Source organism: Lycorma delicatula, chromosome 7 (assembly GCF_047948215.1).
Source record: "Lycorma delicatula isolate Av1 chromosome 7, ASM4794821v1, whole genome shotgun sequence".
NCBI lineage: Eukaryota > Metazoa > Arthropoda > Insecta > Hemiptera > Fulgoridae > Lycorma > Lycorma delicatula.
In genome coordinates, this window is record NC_134461.1 from 51918072 (window position 1) to 51940940 (window position 22869).

The 22869-nt window shown below is 32.7% G+C and overlaps 1 protein-coding gene across 1 annotated transcript in view; it reads right to left on the minus strand.

Moving 5' to 3' along the window:
* Positions 1-8221: 8221 nt before the first annotated feature.
* LOC142327295 (constitutive coactivator of peroxisome proliferator-activated receptor gamma-like) overlaps positions 8222-22869 on the minus strand; it is a 106613-nt gene continuing 91965 nt past the window's right edge. The window contains exons 7-10 of the mRNA XM_075370199.1: positions 19905-20071; positions 18678-18884; positions 12270-12368; positions 8222-8780 (exon numbers count right to left, since the gene is read on the minus strand). Coding sequence (XP_075226314.1) covers positions 8703-8780; positions 12270-12368; positions 18678-18884; positions 19905-20071 — 551 coding nt within the window. The 3' untranslated portion in view covers positions 8222-8702. The remainder of the gene's footprint in view (positions 8781-12269; positions 12369-18677; positions 18885-19904; positions 20072-22869) is intronic.

Consider the following 22869-nt stretch of genomic DNA (forward strand, 5'->3'; position numbering starts at 1 on the left):
TATTACTATAGGTTTGCTTTCATCTGTTTCAATAACCTGTTTTTTATTGCAGGTATAAAATTCATTGTAGAATATGGAATGATGAGATTTTCATCATTATTCTGCCTATTAACTGCTGCTGTGAATATTATATGAGAAAATATAATAAATGTAAATAACTAAAGTCATGACAGCATTTATTAACTGTTGAAATATTAATCTAAATAAAAAAGGAAACATTACATTTTTAATACAAAAAATTTCTATAAAATAAAACTGAAACATGTGATGTATTTACAACAGAAAAAAACAAGCAAATAATAAAGTTTGACCACTTAATTTAAAAAAAAAAAAGTTTAATAGCCACAAAAATTAAGTTGCCATTTTGAAACAATACAGTAAATACACACTGGTTTGTCTTATGTGTATGACAAAACAGTATAAGTATAACCATAGATGTTCTGTATAGTATGTGCAGCAAAAGAAAAAGCTTGTCTTCGAGAGTTTATAACATATGAACCACTGGATGAAAAAAAGGAAGACTTTTATACCATATTTTCAACCTTGTTCTTTTCTTTATTTTTGTTTACTGAAAGAAGACAAGTAGGACTTATGATAAATTACACTAAAAAAATACCTACTCATTCTTTTGCCAATTTTTCCCAGTAGTGGCAATCTTAATGTTCAAATTTATTAGGATATTACGATAAAACAGTAAGTAATATTTAAGTAGATTTACAATTATTATTTTGTTAGTAACTTCCAATATAGCAGCAAAATTAAAGAAAAATAATTTTTTTTTCATTCCCTATGAGAATAAAAACAGGATATGAAAAATGCCATACCTGATTGGGATTCAAACCCAGGACCTGCAGATGAAAAGCTGAGATTCTACCACTCTGCCACAGAGATCAGAAAAAATTTGTTATTTTTGCTCTCAATAGGTAGGCATTTTTTCTACTCTGAATCATACATTTTTAACAACTCAAGTATAACATGACACAGTTGCAAAACTGCAATTGAGAACAATAAAGAAGTTGTCTAGTAAAGAATTTCTATAAAAACTCCATTGTTGAGCACCAGAATTCTATTGAAACTATCTAAATAACATATTAAAATACATATTTTTGTAACAAAAAGTTTTTCCTTTAATTAGAGCAAAAATAACAATTTTTTTTTAACAGAAAATTATCAGAATTTTATTTTTTAATTACACAATAGAAAATAGTTCTTTAATAGAGTTGAATATTATTATTATTTTTTATTTTACAAAATCTCTTAATGATTCTGCCAAATGTTAAAACTGTATTATACAAACAACAGGCTAAAATGAGTATACTTTTTATGGTAAATTTCTGTAATTCCTGCATATTTTCTTAATAATGAAATTAAAAAATAATGGTAAAATAATAAGGATTAATATTGTATAAAAGTTAGTTTTTTCCATAGTGATTCAAAAGATAATAACATCTTTCTTTCATGATGTATAATATGGAATTATAACCATACATTTGCAAAAAAAAAAATAATTCTTTCATAACAATTTGATATATATATAGAGAGAGAATGGTTCAGTCCTATCTGCCATATGCAGTATGTACAGTTCTGTTATGTACTCTGTCAAAGAAAAGTCACAGCAATATTTCCATAAGGCAATTATGATAAATATAAAAAAATAATAAATGGAATTTAATAGGTAAGGAAAGGATAATATAACTTATATAAATGTAAAAAATAACACATTTGCCCTGAGGTAGATATTCCCCACGTCTGGAACACAACATCTACGTTCCACGTCCAGGGCGGCAACAGCTATACTCAAGTACATTACATATAGCTGGCTAACGGGGTTCCGAGTGTTGTTTCTCGGATATGCTTTTTTCGGTCAATTTACATCTATAGGCCGAATTACAGGACTGGACTTTACAGCCACCTGCAGATACGACATTATTAACGATTATGGAAATGGATTAATACCGCCTTTAGAGCTGGCGATGTGGCGGCCACGGTCAAAGTTATTTGCAGGTGTAACGGAGACCTTTTGTCATCCACATGCCCCCCGCGATGGCAAGCATGTAGTTAAGGTGCCCATGTTCGGAGCACGGGAGCCCTGAAAGCTTCGGTGTTTAGGGGCCTGGAGTCAGTGAGGAGATTGCGCATCCGCTCTCTGCCAGGACATATGCCGTTTCCACCGGAGTACCGGAACGGACCTCCAGGGTTGGTAGCCCTGGAGTGGGGGTGTACCCCGGCGGCTAGCCTTACTACAGAAGGGATTATTTGTTCATGGAAACTGAACAATTAAATGTGGCAGAGGGTTCACGCACACACCCTCGTTTAGAACCGGCTGTTTCGCCTGAGGTGAAACACCGAAAGAGTACGGAGATTAAGAGGATTGAGATTGAGGCTAGAAAAAGCTTGCAGAAAGCTTTTTTTAAGAGCAGCATCCCAAAACCTAAGTATTTGGTTATCACGAAGGAAGAAGGTAATTTCTCGAAGTTGAGTTCTTTCCTCATCGCTCGGGAAATAAACAAATGTGCTGGAGGCCCTGTTAAAGAAATAAGAAAAACTTTCACGGGACTTCATGTAGAGACTGTTAATGATATACAGTCTCAGAAGATTCTAGGACTAAAGAAAATTGGAGAGCTAGCTGTACGTGTTGATCCCCACGGCACGCTCAACACCTCAAGGGGTGTTGTGGTCTGTATCTTCTTAACTGTACGGAGCAGGAAATTGTAGAAGAATTAGCGCCGCAAGGAGTATTAGAATGTCGGAGGTTGAACATGAGAAGGAATGGCGAAGACCTTCCTTCTGCATCCCATGTTCTTACATTTAACCGGCCTACTTTACCGGAGAAGATAAGAGCGGGCATACATCGGTTGGATGTGCGGGCATTTGTCCCACAGCCAATGCGATGTTTTAAATGCCAACGCTTTGGACACACCGCTGTTAGGTGTGAGAGGCCGCAAATATGTGTGTGCGGTGATGCAGTTCATGAAGGAGAGCCGTGTAAGGAGCCTCCTACCTGTATAAACTGCAGAGGACAGCATTCCTGTAGATCCAGGAACTGTCCTGTTTACAAAGATGAAGTGGCTGTGCAGGAAGTAAAAACCCTGCAAAAAGTCAGCTACTTGAAGCAAAAAAGATCGTAAACACCCGCAGACCTAGAGCAACAACAACATATGCTCAGGCTGCGGCTGCTGTTCCTGCTCCTGCTCCAGTTGCTGTTGATGAGAGTGTAATCATCAACAAACTCGCACCTACCTTGGCTGGCTTAATTGAGAGGATAATCGAAAACAAAATGAAGCCTCTCAGCACTAAAGAACCTGTTAAGCCAAGAATAATTGTACAGCCTCCTGAAGACACATCTGCAAAACAAAAAGTCGCAACAGCACAGAAGAAAACGGACACTAAACCTGATATCCAAGTCCGTCTTAGCGAGATTTTAGTTGAAGATAAGAAAGTGACAGCTACAGAGTCTGTTATGGAGGCTCCCAAGCCTCCTGTAACTGAAGTGGCCTCTAAGCCTCAGAGGCCACAAAAAATTTCACAGGGGTGACGAGTGTCCCCCCCTTCCACGGGCGGTGACCGGTGCGCCCCCCGTGTCGGGGAGCGGCCAGGTTACCGCCTCTCAATCGGCGCCGATCCATGCCCGTCGTCGTCGGCGGCTTCGGTGGTCTCCGATTCGGAGACCGGAAGCTACACCGGCGACGAAGTTCTCCGCGAACATGATGCCGTTCGCAATATGGAGAAGAAGAGAAAAAAAGGATGGCCGAAAGGAAAACCAAGGTCATAATTTAATTAAAAATTAGCGAGTCGATTGTACAATGGAACATCAATGGATGTTTTTCAAACATCCATGAGCTCCAACGCTTGGTGCATGATGTAGACCCGATTTGTATATGTCTGCAAGAAACACATTTCTGCCGAAATGAAAATTTTAAATTAAAAGGTTTCGATATATTTTGGCGAGATCAACCGCCAAATGTAAGAGTTAGAGGTGGAGTAGCTATATTAACATCGACTAGAGCTACCACCGAAGCGGTTGTTCTAAACACAAACCTACAAGCGGTCGCCGTTAGAATGAAGCGTCCGCTCCAGGTCACTGTCTGCAGCATATACTTGCCGTATTTTGATTGGAATAAGGATGACATAGCAAGACTAATTTCCGAGATTCCCCCACCTGTTTTACTGGTGGGTGACTTTAATGCTCATAATACTCTTTGGGGATCAGATCGAGTAGATCCCCGTGGAAGAGAACTGGAAGGGTTCCTGATGAATTCAGAACTTATTATATTAAACGACGGATCAGGAACCTTTTTCAATACCAGAGATGGATCGACGTCCTGTATAGATCTTGCACTTATAAGCGGATCGATAGCACCGAGGTACAGCTTCCATGTCATAGACGATCTGCATGGAAGCGATCATTTCCCGGTGCAAATTGTAACTGATGTTACAAGAAAATCATATCCAGTCTCTAAAACATGGTTATTTGATAAGGCAGACTGGACGAGCTTCACAGCTAGAACGATACTCCCAGAAACAACTGGAGTTATCGGAGACGATGTCGACGCCATAACAAATGCAATAATTCAGTCGGCATCGAGATATATTCCCAAAACATCTGGGAAACTTACAAAGAAACCCGTTCCATGGTGGAACGATGAAATAAGTGAAGCTATAAAAAGAAAGAAAATGGCGTATAACGCCTTTAAGAAGCGTCCTAGTATAGAAAATCTTGTTGCCTTTAAGAAATACAGGGCGTATGCAAAACGTCTTATGATAGATTCGAAAAAACAATCCTGGCAGCAATACGTCTCATCCATCGACAAAACTACTACTGCATCAGATGTTTGGAGGAAAGTGAAGGCGATTTGTGGGTGTAATGATTTTGCTCCCATAACTAGCCTTCAAGATGAAGGTGAAATAAAAGATACTCCATATGAAATTGCAGAGCTGTTATACAATCAGTTCGAAAAGGCCAGCAAAACAGCCAACTACGAGGAAGGTTTTCGAACCAAAAAAGAAGAACTCGAAGGTCTACTAAATTTTAGAACTGAGTATAATTACTCATATAATGTATCATTTAAAATGGAAGAATTCGCGAAAGCGTTGGAAAAATCAGGTAACACAGCTGCTGGTCAGGATGAAATCCACTATAATATGATCAGGCAGCTGAATACCACTGCAAAGCGTAGATTATTAGAACTTTATAATAAAATATGGCGGGATGGAACGTACCCGCAGCAGTGGAAAAAAGCTCATGTTGTTCCAGTACCAAAGAAAAATAAAAATTTAACAGACCCCAATAGCTACCGTCCTATTTCTCTGACGTGTGCTATGGGGAAAATATTGGAAAAAATGATTAATAATCGACTTGTCTGGGTTTTGGAAAAAGAAAACCTGATATCACAGTATCAAGCAGGTTTTCGGCAATACCATTCTACCACTGATCAAATGATCAGCTTAGAGGACATTATATATAACAGCTTTATTAAAAGGAGTCTTCTTTAAAGTCGGAGTCTTCTTTGATCTTCAGAAGGCTTTTGATATGACCTGGCGTCATGGTATAATGCTCCAGATACATGAATGGGGCATTCGTGGCAATCTGCCTATACTGCTCAGCAACTACATGAATGACCGTACCTTCCAAGTACGCGTCAACAATGAATATTCATGTGAAAGAATCTTGGAAAATGGCATACCGCAAGGTTCGTCGTTGAGCGGTACCTTGTTTACCATTGCCATTAATAAATTGATATTAGCCATTCCAGTAGAAATCAGCAAAAGCGTCTATGTTGATGATCTGGCAATCGTATATGCCAGCAACAAGACTGCTATGGTGAGGTACAAATTGCAACGAGCGATCAATGCTCTAAATGAAGTTGCAAGGAATAATGGATTCCAATTCTCACCAGAAAAAACGTGCTGTGTACACTTTTGTAGGAAGAGAATTCCTCATCAAAGTCCTGCGTTGACAATTGATGATAATCCAATACAATATAAAGACAGCGTAAGGTATTTAGGACTAGTATTGGATAAATCCCTTACATGGGGATTACATATACAGGACTTGAGTGATAGATGCAAAAGAGCCCTAAACATTATAAAATGTTTATCGAACTTAAATTGGGGGTCAGAAAAAGAGACATTATTGAGATTGTATAAAGCATTGGTTCAATCTAAACTAGACTACGGATGTATCGTATATTCATCCGCTAGAAAGTCGCACTTAAGAAAGTTAGACGTAGTTCATAATAGCGGAATAAGATACGCAACAGGTGCTTTCCGCACAAGTCCGGCAGCTAGTCTGATGTCTGAAGCCGGAATAATGCCACTACATTATAGAAGAGAGATCCTCTTGTTAAGATATGCAGCAAATATATGGGCTTTCCCTGCTCATATAAATAATAAATTGTTTACGAATCATCCCATGGCTGCATTATACGAACGTCGTGCTACATATTCCAGACCAGCCGGAATTAGGTACCACAAATTAAGAAATAAATATGAAATTGCCATTCCAGATACATTGGCAATTTCTACTAGAGAAATACCGCCATGGCTCTTGCCAGCGGTTAATACAAGTTTGGATCTCTATCAAGGAGAAATAAAAAAGAAACCAGCAGTGATCATCCAGCAGGAATTTTTGGCAACCGTCAGTAGTTACGATGAACATATTAGAATTTATACTGACGGTTCTAAAACCGAACATGGTGTTGGATGCTCGATATATGTAAATGAAGAAGCCCACTTTTGGTGACTGCCAGATGTGGCCAGTGTCTACACGGCAGAACTTACTGCAATTCAGCAAGCTCTTCGCTACACTGAACACTATTGCAAAGAGAGAGTGCTAATATGTTCCGATTCATTAAGTGCACTCGTCGCAATTCGGAACAAGAACATTAAGGATGTCCTAATTGCAAACATCCTGTCCATTTTATACGTACTAAAACAACGAGGACAGCGATGCGTATTTGTATGGACTCCGGGGCATGCTGGTATTACAGGTAATGAAATCGCAGACGAAGCTGCCAGAAAGGCAACAGTCTGCGATGTTTTGGATGCATTTCCTGTAAGAGTGGCAGATGTTAAAAACCGTCTAACAAACATAGTAAAAAACAAGTGGAATGCTGAATGGAGGAGATTAAATACAAAATTAAACACAGTAAAATCTTCTCCTTATAAATGGAAAAGCGACTATAAGTTGACTCGCCGTGAACAAGTAGCGGTGACCAGACTTAGAATCGGTCATACGCGATTAACAAATTTATATTTGTTAACCGGCGAAGTGAGACCAATGTGCGGTGTTTGTAATAAAACACTGACAATCAAGCATCTTATAGAAGAGTGTACCATATATGAGGACCTCAGAAAGAGGTTCCGTTTTAGAAATAATGTTACTGCTGATCTGGATAATGGAAATGAAGAAAATATAGTTGCATTTTTACACGCCAGTGGACTTCTTAAAAGTCTATAAAAATGAAAGTTTAAAGCTGTGACAAAAGAAACTCTAAGCGGTAGCTTATATATATATATATATATATATATATATATAAAGAGAAAATGGTATTGATAAGTTTAATTTTAATTTTAAATGTATGCATATATACATAAGGGAGTCTCAAAACGTGGCACGTATAGTGACGGGAGGTAGCCCTCTTGCCTAGGCCATTTTGGCTCACCTGCATTCAAGAGCAGTGAGTCGGGTTGTGTCCGATGATGGCATGGGGGACCCTCAAGGGTGGATTGAGGGCGCGAGGCTGTGGGTGTACGCTGTGCATGCCTATAGCCTGTTTATAAGAAGGATTCAACTGCCACGGCACCCTGGCGCGACTGATATACTGCTCAACGGCGGTTCTGGTCGCCCCAAGGGTGCTTAAACAAACTAAAAATGAAGAAAGAAAGAAAGATATGGTAGGATAAGTTTTAATTTTAATTTTAATTTAATGGTCTTTTGGGAACCTATCTCAAATTTTAATATTGGGGCCCTTTACACCCCATAAGTGTTTTGTGATTGTCCTTGTCTTTATGTCTTAAATGTTTTGTGTAGTTTGTGTTTTTAAATAAAATGTAAGGGCCCTTTACACCCTTACATATGACGATCCAGATGGTGATAGTAGTTTCTTTTAAAGATTGTGACGAGGGCTAATGACCTTAGCAGTCGATGCCCATAAAAATTCAGAAAAAAAAAACACATTTTTAAAGTTTTAAACATAAGATTTGAAATAACAAAACATCATTTATGCAATTACTTTAATATTATTGAAAATAAACATTACATCAGAATCAAGCTCATATACATCTTCTGAAATAAAGAAATAAAAATCCCACCTTGAAAAACATAATACAATATCAAACAATGACACTTTCAACACACACAAATTACTTCTTCAGTAGGTACTATACTAATGGTTATTAAAAAATGCTATTAGTCACAACAACAGTATCATTACCTTTCACACTTTTCAGTTTATGTAAATATATAACTAGACAATATCAATAACTATATTAGATTAAAAAAATTACTTTAATGTATTGAAGTAATAAAAAAAAAATCCCAGTTAGTTAACCATATTAATGAAATTACACTTAAATGTAAAATATAATTTTAATGCATTTTTTTGTTACATGAACTAAAATTATATAAGCTATTTATGAAGAATATCATGAAATGTTAGATTTATCTACAGAAAAGAAATTATTTAGAAGAATCAATTTTTTCAGCTTTTTCTGTTTTTGTACAGGGGGTCATTAAAAACAACTGATGCAACCTTATAGAAAGCATCCAAATTTTCTTCCTGAAACACAGAGAAAAAAAATTCAAATGTAACATGGAGTTGAATAATTTTACAATATTTTGTTCTTAAAAATATGTTATTATTTACTATTATGATTAGGTTAGTAATTGACTTTTTTTTTTTTTTACTCAAAAATAAAAATAATGTTGATCCACAATTAACTGATTTTAAGTCAATTACTGTAAAACCTGAGGTGTGAAGATTCAGAATATGTTTTAAAAATCAACTACAAAACCAAAAAAATCAAAATCTAATAAAAAGATCAATACATCTAATCATTTAAATCTAATAAAAGAGCAATACATCCCAACTTGACAACAAAGAATTTAATTAATGATGATATATTTATAAACAAACCAATAAAATCTTCAATAAAAAAAAGCTTCTTTGAAGAGTTCCCAATATGAACTTCTTGATGGAAAAATTGAGTTTTATGTCATTAAAACACATTATTTTTTGTATTATTAATAAAAATTTTCAATTTATTTAAAGAAAGCCGGTGTTATAAAAAATCTAAAAAATATATTTTTTTCATTTCTTTTCCTGGTAGCATATTTAAAAATTCTATATCCTTGTTATGCTATATAAAAAAATTAATGTTTAACTACATTGAAGAATTGAGAGAAATCTGGTTTTTAAACAAAATTTTTCAATAATCTCATGTGGAGGCCAATAAAAAAATATTTTAGCTAAGATAGTTTAATAATGTTTCAACAAAAAATTTATGTTAGGTAAATAGTTTTATAATTTTAAAACAGAATAGAATATGGGTTGAGAAGGAAAATTGCTACTACAATAGGAATCCTGACTGTCAGTTAGAGAATAGTTACTTCACAAGTCTAGTAAGAAAAACAAATAACTGAATAGAAAAGTATGAGGTGTGCATTCAATTTTATGCTTACATAAAGCTACTTTTGTTCCAGAAAATCAAGATTTTAAGAAGATTTTATGAAAACTCTTTTATCATTTACAACTCTACTACTTTACAATCCTGTAATGCATTAAAATTATTAAACTACGAGGGTGAATCAAATTTAAATGGTAATTTTGCTATTCGACGCAGCAAGCAGTTCTGAGCTGGATGGCGGAGTGGGGGATTAATGTTTGGCGTTAGAGAAGAGGAACCAGCTTCATTAATTTCACCTCTCTGTTCTGTCATAAGTACAGCCATGAGTGAACAAGAGATTCCATCGTCTGTTGCACAACATATAATCATGAAGTTTTTAACAAATGAAGGTGTTAAACCCGTGGAATTTTAAACTCATTTAAAGGTATAGTTTGGGGATGCTACACTGTCCCAGAACTGAGTGTATACGTGGGCCAGTTAATTTAAGGGCAGGCGACAAAGTGTAGAAAACAAATCATGATCAATGCCCAAGGTCAAGTCTCACAACTGACAACATTTATGCCATTCAAGAGCTTATTGAAGGTGATTGCCGGTTCACTGTTAAGAACGCATCAGAAGTGGGTAACAACTATAGGAGTGCTCAATCCATTGTCTATGATCACCTTGGCTTCAGAAAAATTAGTGTTCAATGGGTTCCGCGGTTGTTGACTAAAAATTAAAAATAGGTCAGGTTGGAGATCTGTGAGAGACTTCTAAATCGATTTTGGCAAGAAGGGGGCAATTTTTTGAGGTGCATTGTCACATGTGATGAGACATGGATCCATCATTACACTCCAGAGTCAAATATGGTGAATAAGGAGTGGTGGAAGCATAAGGGCTGCCCAATGAAGACAAAAACCCGCCTGTCAACTGGAAAAATTCTCCCAATTTTTTTTGACTCAAGGGGAGTTTTACTCATCAATGAATGGTGAATGCACATCAGAGATGTCACTCTTCTCCATGACAATGCCAAGCAGCACACAGCGATTTTGACAAGGGATAAACTAGAAAAAATGCACTGAGAAACCCTAGACAACCCTCCCTATTGTCCAGATTTGTCCCCGTGTTACTATTTTTTGTTTGTGCCCTTGAAAAAATTGCTTGGAGGGAAACGATTCAAAAACAATGAAGACATTGAGGAACACAAGCGCAATTAGTTGACGATTTGTCCTCAAACGTTTTATGAACAAGGAATATTCAAGCTTCCATATCATTAGCAGAAGTGTATAGATTGTGCAGGAGACTATATAGAGAAATGATGAAGGTATGAATTGTGAATATTATTAATCAATAAATTTATAAATAAATAAAAAATTTGTTTATATTTGATTCACTTTCATACATATCTATTGCTAAACTGAAAAAAGAAAAAACCACCACGAAAGAAAATATATGTAAATGAAAATTTAAAAAAAGAAAAAAAACATATTTTTTATTATTTTTTTAACAAATTTAATAATAAATTGAAATTTGCAACAAACAGAAAAATACAAGTTTTAACATGATATAATACTTAGCTTTTTTTATAAATTGCTTTATAAGATGTATCTCTTCAATGACAAATATTTTCTTTTGTGATAAATGGGATAATTTTTTTTTAAACATTAGATGTTGTTTTGAATATAGTACATTTTTATTTATAGTGGGTGAACAACTTAAAACCAAAGTCGGCTTAAACTGCAATTTTTTGTTGAACAGCAACTATTATACTGCAACTACTAATGCCATTATTGGTTGTCTGTTATTACCATAGTCTATAGTTATCAATTATAAACTATTTATGCTTCAGTACAATATAGCTATGTTCTTTGCTGCTGTGTTTTTCTAAAATGCCTTATTCGATTGAGGAAAGAATTTAAATAATAAATCAAACAAAATGGTGTAAAAATACACATTTTCCCATACAATTTTTCAAGATTTAAATTTGAAATTATATTCTGCAACAATTTAAGAGAGCAGACAAACCGAAATATCCTAATTACTGCGATTGACTTCTTAAAAACATTATCGATATACATATAAGCCTGATGTATTTCATGTTTGATGAGCTAAGATTTCATTTATCTGGACATTTTAGTTCGCACAATCAGGCATTAGATGACTAAAATTCTCCAGATGTTTGAATGATACTTCACAATGTGAGAATCAGGGTACAGTGTACTGTTTCTGGTAATTGTACAATGGAGACAATATTTTTTGACCAAATTGTCAATACAGAAATATATCATACAATACTGAATGAAATGATGGCAAACAGTCAACAAGAAATCAACAACATTGACAAAAACATTTTGCGTCAGATAACTCACAATGTCATTACTCAACCGTCATTGTGCAGGGTGTTCACTTCAAATATCTTTTGTAAAAATAAGAAAAATATGGTAACTTTTGCTAATGTAAATAGAATTTTAATTTAATTTATTTTTTCATTTCATTCATAAAATTTTACATGTTGCAACTGTATTTAGTCTGCAGTAGTTTGGTTTTAAGTTTCTCTCCTGTATAATAAAGTAGTGGTATAAGATTCTTTGTTATGAACTGCCAGTGTGTGCTACAGTCTTTTGTGATATTCAGAAATATTTAATTTACTAAATTAATAATACCTTTTTATTGCAAAGAATGAAATTTTCTTCTTTTCGGCGTGTGGCTGCATCATAAATCTTTTGGAAAAGCTTGCCATCAAAACTTAGCCAAGGCATTACCTGCAAATAATGAAATCAAAATAATACAATAGTCACATAATTAAAATTAAATACATACAATCAGGAGATAAAAATAATTAAAACTCAATGACATTCAATTTTTCTATAAATTTTGGCATTTTGAATTCTTTACCAAATTGAAAACAACTACAAAAACTTTCCAATCCTTATTTTGATACTGGTTTTATTAGTTTTTAAAAGTTTATTTTGTTTAAAATATGAATAGACATAAAAACATAACACTATTTCCATGAAATGCAAAAGGGAATAAACCAACTTCTTGATAAAGATAGAACAGCAATGCGGAGAATTAATACTTTGTAACTAATACTGAGCGAAATCTAAAGTTGTCTAATATATATTATTCTTTTAGTCAAATTTTCTATATAACATTGTTGCGTGTTCGCAGCTCAGGATATTGAGAGACTGACAATTAAAATGTTTATATAATTACAATTTATTGATTTAAGAACATAGATAAAATAAGACAAATCAATAATAATAAAAATGAATAGTTATAATAATAATTAATGACAATAACAATAACTGTAATAGTAATAACAAAAAAAAAAATAATAATAGTGTATAATAAATAACCTCAATAATAATAATAATCAATAAATTATATACAAAATAAAATTTCAATTAAAGACAGGATTTATTTATAGGTATTTAAATCATAAAACCAGAATTCAGTCCCACTGACAAAAGACACTATAATTACTGCTAATATTTACACCTTAACAACTGGTATTGTATTAGTACGAAGATAAGATTAGACTAAAGTTCTTTCACTATAAATACCTTTCTTTTTTTACAAATAAAACTGTCTAATTGTAAAACTATAATAATTTATGAATGAGTTTAGTATTTTATCTCTTTCACTAATCAGTAACTCACTGAACAACTTCCTGCATTCACAATTGTAAGATGGTGTTATCTGTCAATGTTTAGTAGTGCAGGGTGTTTCATCGTGATGTCACAAGCATTGCAGTGTGGACTGTACACCATGATGAAACACCCTGCACTACTAAACATTGACACATAACAACGTCTTACAATTGTGTTGAACACATACAATGATTATACTACTTCTTCACTGCTCGCTGAAACTGCACTTAACTCATCTTTCCTGCAGTATTTATACTCCGATCCTCTTGACCTGCAGAACCAGACCCAACTTGAAGCATGAGCACCAACTTCTGAGTCCTTAAATTTTCTCAAAAATACTTACTCTGGTCCGATAATTCTTCTCATTGAACAACTGTTGAGGTGTGTCAGCGGGTAGTATTACAAAGATTGACTGTTAAACAGACCTGTTAGCCTTAGAAAAAGGATTCCTTTAAGTCCTCTTTGGATTCCTTCCATTATTATTTCCTACTACTTTCTTCTTAATTGGCAGAAATCTGTGACTCAGGTTCGTTAAACTTGTCTTGTTACAATATATTCAAATCACTAATATAACACAAGAGCTTGTGTTTTGCCATTTTTATTATTTTTTGTAGCTTGTCTACTTCATAATACATACTAAATTTCAAGTACAGGGTAGTTACAAAAAAAATAAGACACTTTTAATACTACATAAAAAAATTTTAACTTTTATGTCTAAAGATAGTAACTAATATGGTTCTACAGGGAATATTTTTAAGTTAGTACAACTGCTACTATTAGCATCAACATTGATTTTTATGTTGCATAACTGATCTGGTTCAAAAACAAGCTTTGTTACTGTCATTCAGTGATATTTCAGAATAACAAGACTATCAAATCCATCTATGTATGAGTTGGAAAAAGCAATTAAAAAGAGTTGGCAATGAATTTCATAACTTTCCTGGCTAAACATTTTGGGGATTTTTTTTAATGATTACAATATTCACTAAAATTGATTTTAAATAAATAAAATGTCTAAATTAAATTTTTTTTGTTGGTTTTTTAAAAATGTTATTTTTTTTGTGATACCCTATTAAGGTTTGGGTATTAAGTTACTTTATTGTTTAACATAATATTGTTTTGAGCATTAAAAATTTGAAATTGCAAAAACATTTTTTTTTCGTTTCAGAGGTTCATAATATATATGTAAAAAACTCCCATTAATTCCTTTTCTGAAGCAATATATAGGTAAAGAATAAAAATAAGAAGTCATTTTTTATGGAGGGGATGAATATTAAACAAATTTCTTGAACATGGTTCCGCTGGTATATTTTAATAAAATAATTAAAAGTAATAAGTGATATATCCACCTTATCAGCAAATAAGTGTTAAGTCCTCGAGATCTTCTGGTTTTTTAAACCATCATCATAAGTTAAAACATTATAAATTAAGTCAAAAGTTAAAATGTACAGTCATGACGTTTGCATGTTAACAATATACTGAAAAGAATATAAAGATACTCTAGTGGATTGAAATGTAATTAAAAGGAAAACCATGTTATCAGAAATGATATTTTAGTTGTTATGATCATTATTTCGTTGTGTTTGAAGCTATCGGGATACATTATTAAGAGCTTAATGCCTTATATTATTAATGATAACAGGAAGTTACCATACTGTTTCATGGGAGGCAATCTTGGCGATTGCAGTCGTGAAACCAATAGATTAATTTACATCAGAAAAGCAGCAGTGTTATGTTGCTAAGTCAGGTGAATTGACTTCAGAAAAAATTTGTGAAATAGAACGGCTTGGTAATGCTTTAGGCCACATGGGATGAGGCAGGGGTGGGCGTTTTGTTCACATGATCTCTTCCGAGACATTGTTGGTTTATGGGGCGCCCCTTGTGTCCACCCTAATAAGTATGTGACACAATTTCTTTCTGGTCATGGTGCCTTCGAGATAGACTCCAGCAATTTGGCCTGGTGGATTAGGTGTGTGTGTCCAGATTGTGGAAAACTAGATGACGCATATCATGTAATTTACGATATGCGAAATACAAACTTTTGTGCACTGAGAATATTTGTCAGCATCTCAGTGAGAATTGGAAAAACTGGGCCGAATGGATAACTGTTGAAAATTGCATCAGGTACCTGGCAAGAGAATGGAGTGCTGAGGGAATTTAGGATTCTTCCACCTGGTCTTTCCTGTGTCATGGTTATGTTGTTCTGGTGTTATGAGGTTTGATGTTTTTGTAGTATTTTGTTTATTTAGTTTTTTTTTTGGCTTGTGTTATGTTATGGTTGTGTGTTGAACTCAACTTCTAACCTATTGGGTAGGTAGTTGTGTTTTTAATTTCAGTTCCTTCATGTCACTCTACTCGACATAGATGTGTTTTGTTTTAATGAGTTATTTCCTAGTATATATTAGTAGTACATCGATGGAGATGTCACATGTGGTAGTCGCATCGGTGGCATCCTGACTGAGATAAGAACAAGGCTGAGAGATGCCTTTTTCTGGGGTTCTGAAGATGACCTCTGTTAAAGCCCATAAGGGCTAGGTACAGAGGGGGTGGCATGGCGACTGAAACTGCCACATGGAGGGTGTCTTCCCCTGTGGGGTCAAGATGTATGTATGACCATTATTTAAATTGTTTAGCAAAATTACAATTTTTTGGTTTATTGATTTTAATATTGTCAATGTGTTCTTTTGCATGTATAGCAAATTTACAATTGGTCATACTGACATATATCATATCGCAATCCTCACAACCCAGACTATATACCCCCACGTTTGTTAAGGTTAGAATCATTACTGTTTATTGTCTTACTATAATTATTATTAATATATTAAATTAATTTATTATTTGTAGTGTAAGCAGGTGTTAATTCAATTTTTTGACTATATGGAGTGTATATTTTTATGTATATTTTTTTCAATTTTATCTGGTAATAATTTTATATTGTTTACCATCTTATTAATTTTATTATTTATTCTATTTTATCATTTATTTTTAGTATTAATAATATAACCTTTTGTAAGGGCAATATTTTTAATTATTTCTATTTCATTGTTTAAATAAATTTTAACATGTTTTAAATAATGTATGACTCTATATAAAAGTGCATTAAAACAGCCATCTTTTGTGACCACAGAAGAAATGAATTATAGTTAATTATTGTATTATTAGAAAAAGGTTTACAATATATTTCTAATTTTATTTTGTTATCTATTTTATTGTTGTATATTATACAAACAAAATGTTAGATAAAATCTAATTAATGAACAAGAATCTTTAAAGAAGATACAAACATAAAGAAATAATAATCATAACAACTAAAATATCATCTCTGATAACATGGTTTTCCTTTAAACTATATTTCAATCCATTAGAGGATCTTTATATTCTTTTCAGTACACTGTTAAAATTCTTTTTTTTTTTTTAATTTGGTTTTTCACCAAATACTGTAAATATGCAATACTGTTAACATGCAAACAGTTGTGCCTGTATTTTAACTTTTGACTTAATTATAATACTTTTAACTCCTGATGATGGTTTGAAAAACCAAAAGATCTCGAGGACTTAAGGTGAATATATCACTAATTATTACTTTTAATTATTTTATTAAAAATGCTTCAGTAATTTGTGACCTTGATGGAAAAACTTTTAAAAATAATTTTGCTAAAGTGACAGTAAAGATTTGACATTTTATTTAGATTTGGCAAATCACCCTCACTCCTTTTTTCAATTTTTGCAAAAATTTAATACATTTTCCTCTTTGTAGGTAGTACTACCCGTTTACAAAGTTTGAAAAAATTGGTCAACAGGATCCAGTTTAGGTCAACATACATATACACACATGTCAGTCTGAAAAAAAAACAATCTTTCTTTGGACTTGGAAGCATTGAAATAATTTTTTTTACAGATTATTTACAATTTATTTAAACTTACTTTTTTTTGTTAAAAAAATTATTATTTTAAATATCTCATTAAGGCACAAATCTTAAAAAAGGCCTATTTTTTATTTACTTTACCATTATAGCTACAGCCAGGAAAGTAAAACACATGGAGTCTGTATAAAAGGGAAAGCTCTGGAAGACCTGTGAAAAAGATCGTCAATTATGCTCATGCCTTGTACTAACTTAGTCAGGTAAATTAACTAGATCAGCAAGTTTAGAATTATAAATTCTTGCAATCAATGATTGAAAATTACAGTTATTACAAAGTTTAAGTGACAACAATAAAATCTTATCGTAAAGATTTCTGTATGGACATGTATAAACATACTGATGAAAAGGATGGTTTCTTTCATTGCCTAATTTTTGGTGACAAGTGTATGTTTAATATTAGTGGAAAGATCAATAGACAGACACAACATATGGAGAACAGAAGACCATACAGAAAATATGCAATGTACATGCAATTCACCTAAAGCGAATGTGTTTTATTTTGCACTATTTTCATGCAAAGGTATATGGACCATTCTTTTTTCATAAACATGTAAAACTAGAAGAATTTATCTCTAGATATAAAGTGAATGGATAATGTATCAACTCGAGGAAGATGCTAAAAACTTCATTCTCATATTTCAGCGAGTTGGTGCTTCAACTCATTGGCATGTAGAGGTTTGAAATTATCTGGATGAATACCTTCCAAAATGTTGGATTAGTTGTACACGGATAAAAATAACAGCATTGATATGTTGGCAACCAAGAAATCCAGACGTATTGCTTCGTGATTACTTTCTGTGGGGTTTTATAAAACACAGAGTTCTTGCCTCTCCCCTTCTTGTTGATGTGGTAACTTAAAACAACATATCATAAACGCTGTTGATAGTATTGAGAAGGATATACTTTCATGTGTTTGGGATGAGTTGGACTCATTTAAAAAATAAATATTTTACAAATCAACAGAAGTATCTATTTTATTTATAATCTTTCTGTTTAATACAAACTAAAAAATATTAAAATTATATCATTAAATGCTATTGAATACTGTACTGAAATGAGTTGAAAAAAAATTAATACATCATTAACTAAAACCAAATATAAATTGACAAATCGACTATTATTTTGCTATGAAATCAAATTTTAGAAGGACAACAATATACGGAACAGAAATAAATGTAAATATCATAATACAAACAAACCAACATTTACAATGCGCTATGAGTGTTTTCTATTGGCTAGTTATCATGTAATATTTACTTGTATTGTAAAAATTAAACTATAGAATGAAAATAAACAAAAAATATGTACACGCTACAACAAAAATAATAATGTTGGGAAATTTTTCATGAGATTAATGTCAGATACTAAACATATCTACCAAATTTTAACGCAAATAATGTAACAACACAAAGAAAACCTGTTCATCAAAACAAATTTTTGCAGAAAAAATATAATATATAGAACACAAATACTAATTATGAACATAAATTACCGTTTTTAATGGAACTGGTTCACCAATCGCAGTGACTAACAACGTTAGCATGCCAAAACCTCTAGTATAAAGTGTGGCAAGTCTGACAGCTCTTTCGTTTATTTTTGGAACATTCAGTCTTCTTAGCCATTCTGCAGGGGAATGACTGACAACAACAGCTGTAGCTATGAATGCTTTTGCTTCATCTTCAGATATAACGTCATATTCCTAAAACAAATAATTAAAAATACTAAAAAATAATTCTAAAAGAAATACTAAAAGAAAATTAAACACCCTCAGAAAGAACATACAACACAGTATATGACAGGTAAAAAAAGTACTTTTACCTTAACTAACTGTGAATGAAATATCTTTGAATACCAGTTGCCTAAGGTAAACTCAAATCTTGGATACTGCAGCCAGAAATTAAGATATGTACTATATATGCTGACTGAAATAATTACATATTATTGCTTAGGAGAATCTAAACCAAAGAAATAAAAACTTTCACACACAAATAATTTTTATAAAAATAAAAAAAAGAATAAAAAAGGAGGTAGGGAAAAATGAAGAGGTCTGCCAGCTTCCTAATTAAGGTTCAACCCACGACCAATCTTATTCTCCATCAAACTATTTTTCCCCCAAGGTTCAAGGATCAATTCTATGAATTTTTACAAAAATTCAAGGAAATGCTTTAAATTATACACACCTGTGTGCAAACTAATGGAACCATGCTTACAAATGCTATAGTGACCTCTAACGTGTTAGACCTCTTCATTCAGTCAACAAGAGGAATTTTTGGCATATAAAAAAAATCATACATAATTTTAAACTAAATAAGTAGGATAAAGTTCCTGTATGCCAGGTTTATTTTGGCTGCTGGGGGTTCAATTATTTGATTGTGGGTATGAACATCAAGTGTATCTCATCCTGTAACCTTTGTAAGGCAGAACAACTTGAAATGGACATACATTTACCATAATAATATGCAATAGAGAATCCATTAACATCACAGTTGATTTGGGTAAGACAGAATACTATGTTCCACTTTAAGGTTACATTTCCTTTACACCTGGAATGTCTCAAGAAGTGGCATCATAGAATTAATTGCATAAAAATGCCAACAGTTAACATAATGTTTAATGCAGTGCCTACTATAAGTTACCAAAGTTAGCTAGATTACTAAAATTTTCCTCTGGATAGATAATAAAATTAAAGAAAATATACAACGGAAATATCTGTACTTACATACATGTACCGAATAGCTGCAGCTGGTAATATAAGATGAGAATCTAACTTTTTAAGCTCATCACCATTTATTGTTTCTGAGACCGCATTAACAAACAAGTTCCATTTTTTATCAGCAACATCTTGGCTTGAATCATTCCATAATGCAAGAAGACCAGGATGAGGAACTAAAAAAAATAATTAAAATTCAATGTTTTACATTTATGTAACTAAATAACTTCTATTATGATCCCAAGAAAATCACAACTATTTTGGATGTGGAAACCACAGCATTAGATCTGGTAGTAAGCCACTAATACTTTTAATTATGACTTTTTTATGGGGATTTGAGAAGTGTACTGTTTTTGTACACCAACTTCCTGCTGATCTCATGGAACTTTCAAACCACATCCGTGATGTGTGAAGATTGACAATGACAGTTTCACATGTACTCGGGACAAAATTGAGCATTTAAAAAAATATAACATTATCCAACTATGTTTAATTTTTTAATGAATTACTAATTTTCACTTTTATCTTTTCATTTGAATAGTTTGAATTTCATACACAACTGGATTAGATGAGTTCTTCCACTAACACCGCTTCAGTACCTATTTTAACTTCCAAGAAGATTGAGACTGTATTAGAAATGCACTCAAGGAAAATGGCTTTTAATTCAGATAATTTAGGTTGCTCAGCATCCTGTGTATTTTAAATGAAGATGGAGTGAACTTAAGTTAAAGAAGGGACAAATATTGGTCCAAGCAAGTATACATTAACATTCATCCAATCTAAAGATAGCAGAGATGACAAAATTGGTCTCAGCTTGGAGTAGATGCCATATGTTAGAATGATTTGAATCTAATTTTTTCCCAGATTTATAAATTATATTGCTTAATAAAAATATAATATATATATAAGAATTCTAAAGACATATTACAAAATAAAAACTTTAAATGTCTAAGTAGCCCAATTATTTCCAAATAAGAGTATAACTTACTCTGAAAGCTCTTTCCGCAGACCGGTCAAGAATGGTCAAAGTCCCATGTGTTTTTGATTGAAAATAAATCAAATAATGATGTGGGTTAGGTCGATTCCATGTTTTCTACAAGGATCCCATTTTAATACAAGACATTTTGCTTTTATCCTACAATGAATTCAGTAAGATATGGAACACTATTTAAAAATAAGTTGTGATACGTTTTGTTCATTACAGCAATTTTGTTGAAATCTAGTGTATAAGTGGCTTAGTTTGAAAAAAACTTTAGCTCAACATAAATATGTTTAGGCATAGAGTTGTATGGAGAAAAAGTCATATTGAAATGTAAAAGAAACCTCATGTAGTAGGAAAATTGCTGAATAAAAGTTTAAGCTTGACAGAATGTGTTTTCATTTAATTTTTTGCATAGAGTTGAAGATGAAATTGTCGGTAGAGTTCCATGTAGAATTAATAAAAATGTCTCATGTTGAAATGAAAAAAAAAAAACTTGATGTAGTAGAAAAATTATCAAATGAAAATCCACAAGTAGTGTGTGGACCATAGACATACTTGCTCCTAAATAATCATTTTTGTAAAAAAAAGATCACTAATTTTGGAAACACATTTCTGTTTTGAAAAAGGCTGGTTGGATGTGTGAACAGTGTTCAACATAAATATTAAATAAATCATGAAAAATACTTGACTGGATGTGTTTTGATTTTATTTTTTGCATAGACTTGAGATGTAATATAATTGTCCATAGGGTTCCATGTAAAGTTAATAAGAATATCTTATACTGAAATAACCATACGGTGTATGAATGTTTCATTTACATAAATGTTATGGAAATACATCTAACTAATGTAGCTATAAATGCAGCTGTTAATACCTAGATTTGCCTGTTTTATGTTATATCAATAGTTAAGAAACTTTTTTTTTCTCTTATGTATAAATAGATATATCATCTGATGATTGGTCAGAACACTTGAAAATTCGAAGTCTGAATATTTTTACTTACTGTGGGACTTTCATGTGCTCTGATAAAAAAAAAGAATGCTAATCAAAAAACTGTTTTGTGCATAAGATTAAATTTTTATTCAGAATTCTTTAACACAATTCAAACATCCAAAATTATTATTTATTTAATAAAATTAATTTGAAGGTACAAAAGGTGTTGAAAAACCCTATTTTAAAGATAAAAGAGATAATGCTGCCACCTCTCTGTCAAATTGTCATACTTGCCAGAGGGGGTACTAGTGACGCTCCTCTATCCAACAGCAACATCTATGTGTGTAATGTGTGTGTGACATCACTGCAATGATATTCAAAATGTTTGTTTTTGAATAGTACAAAACTGTCAAATATTGTTTTGTTTAAAAAATTTTCATCAGAGATATTTACACTCCAAGAAAAAGCATATGGTTGCATGCAGGTATTGCAGGTATTGGATAAGATAAAAAAAAAAATATATATATATATATATATTTTTGGAAGATTTTTAATTACAGAGTATTTGTACAACATGAATTCATTCCAGAAGATCAAATAATGAAATAAAAATGCAAATCAATATTCTTCAATGTCAAAAGACATATTCAGAAACATGTAAAACAAAAAATTATTTTGAAATTTTTCTTTCACATGAGAATATGGTAGTACTTCGATCCATGCTGATCAAGAAGACCTTACAGCACAATTTAACATTCTTGGGGCATTCAGCACACTCTACAAGCTTGATATTGGCTCACTTCTCTTTGTTTTCTAGTTTTATACTGACACTAAAAAGATTGGCAATGATGTTACCACCAATGTGATGTTTTCTAAGTATAGGTTTCAGGATGTTAACCCACCGGCTTGGTCTAGTGGTGAACGCGTCTTCCCAAATCAGCTGATTTGGAAGTCGAGAGTTCCAGCGTTCAGGTCCTAGTAAAGCCAGTTATTTTTACACGGATTTGAATACTAGATCGTGGATACCGGTGTTCTTTGGTTGGTTGGGTTTCAATTAAC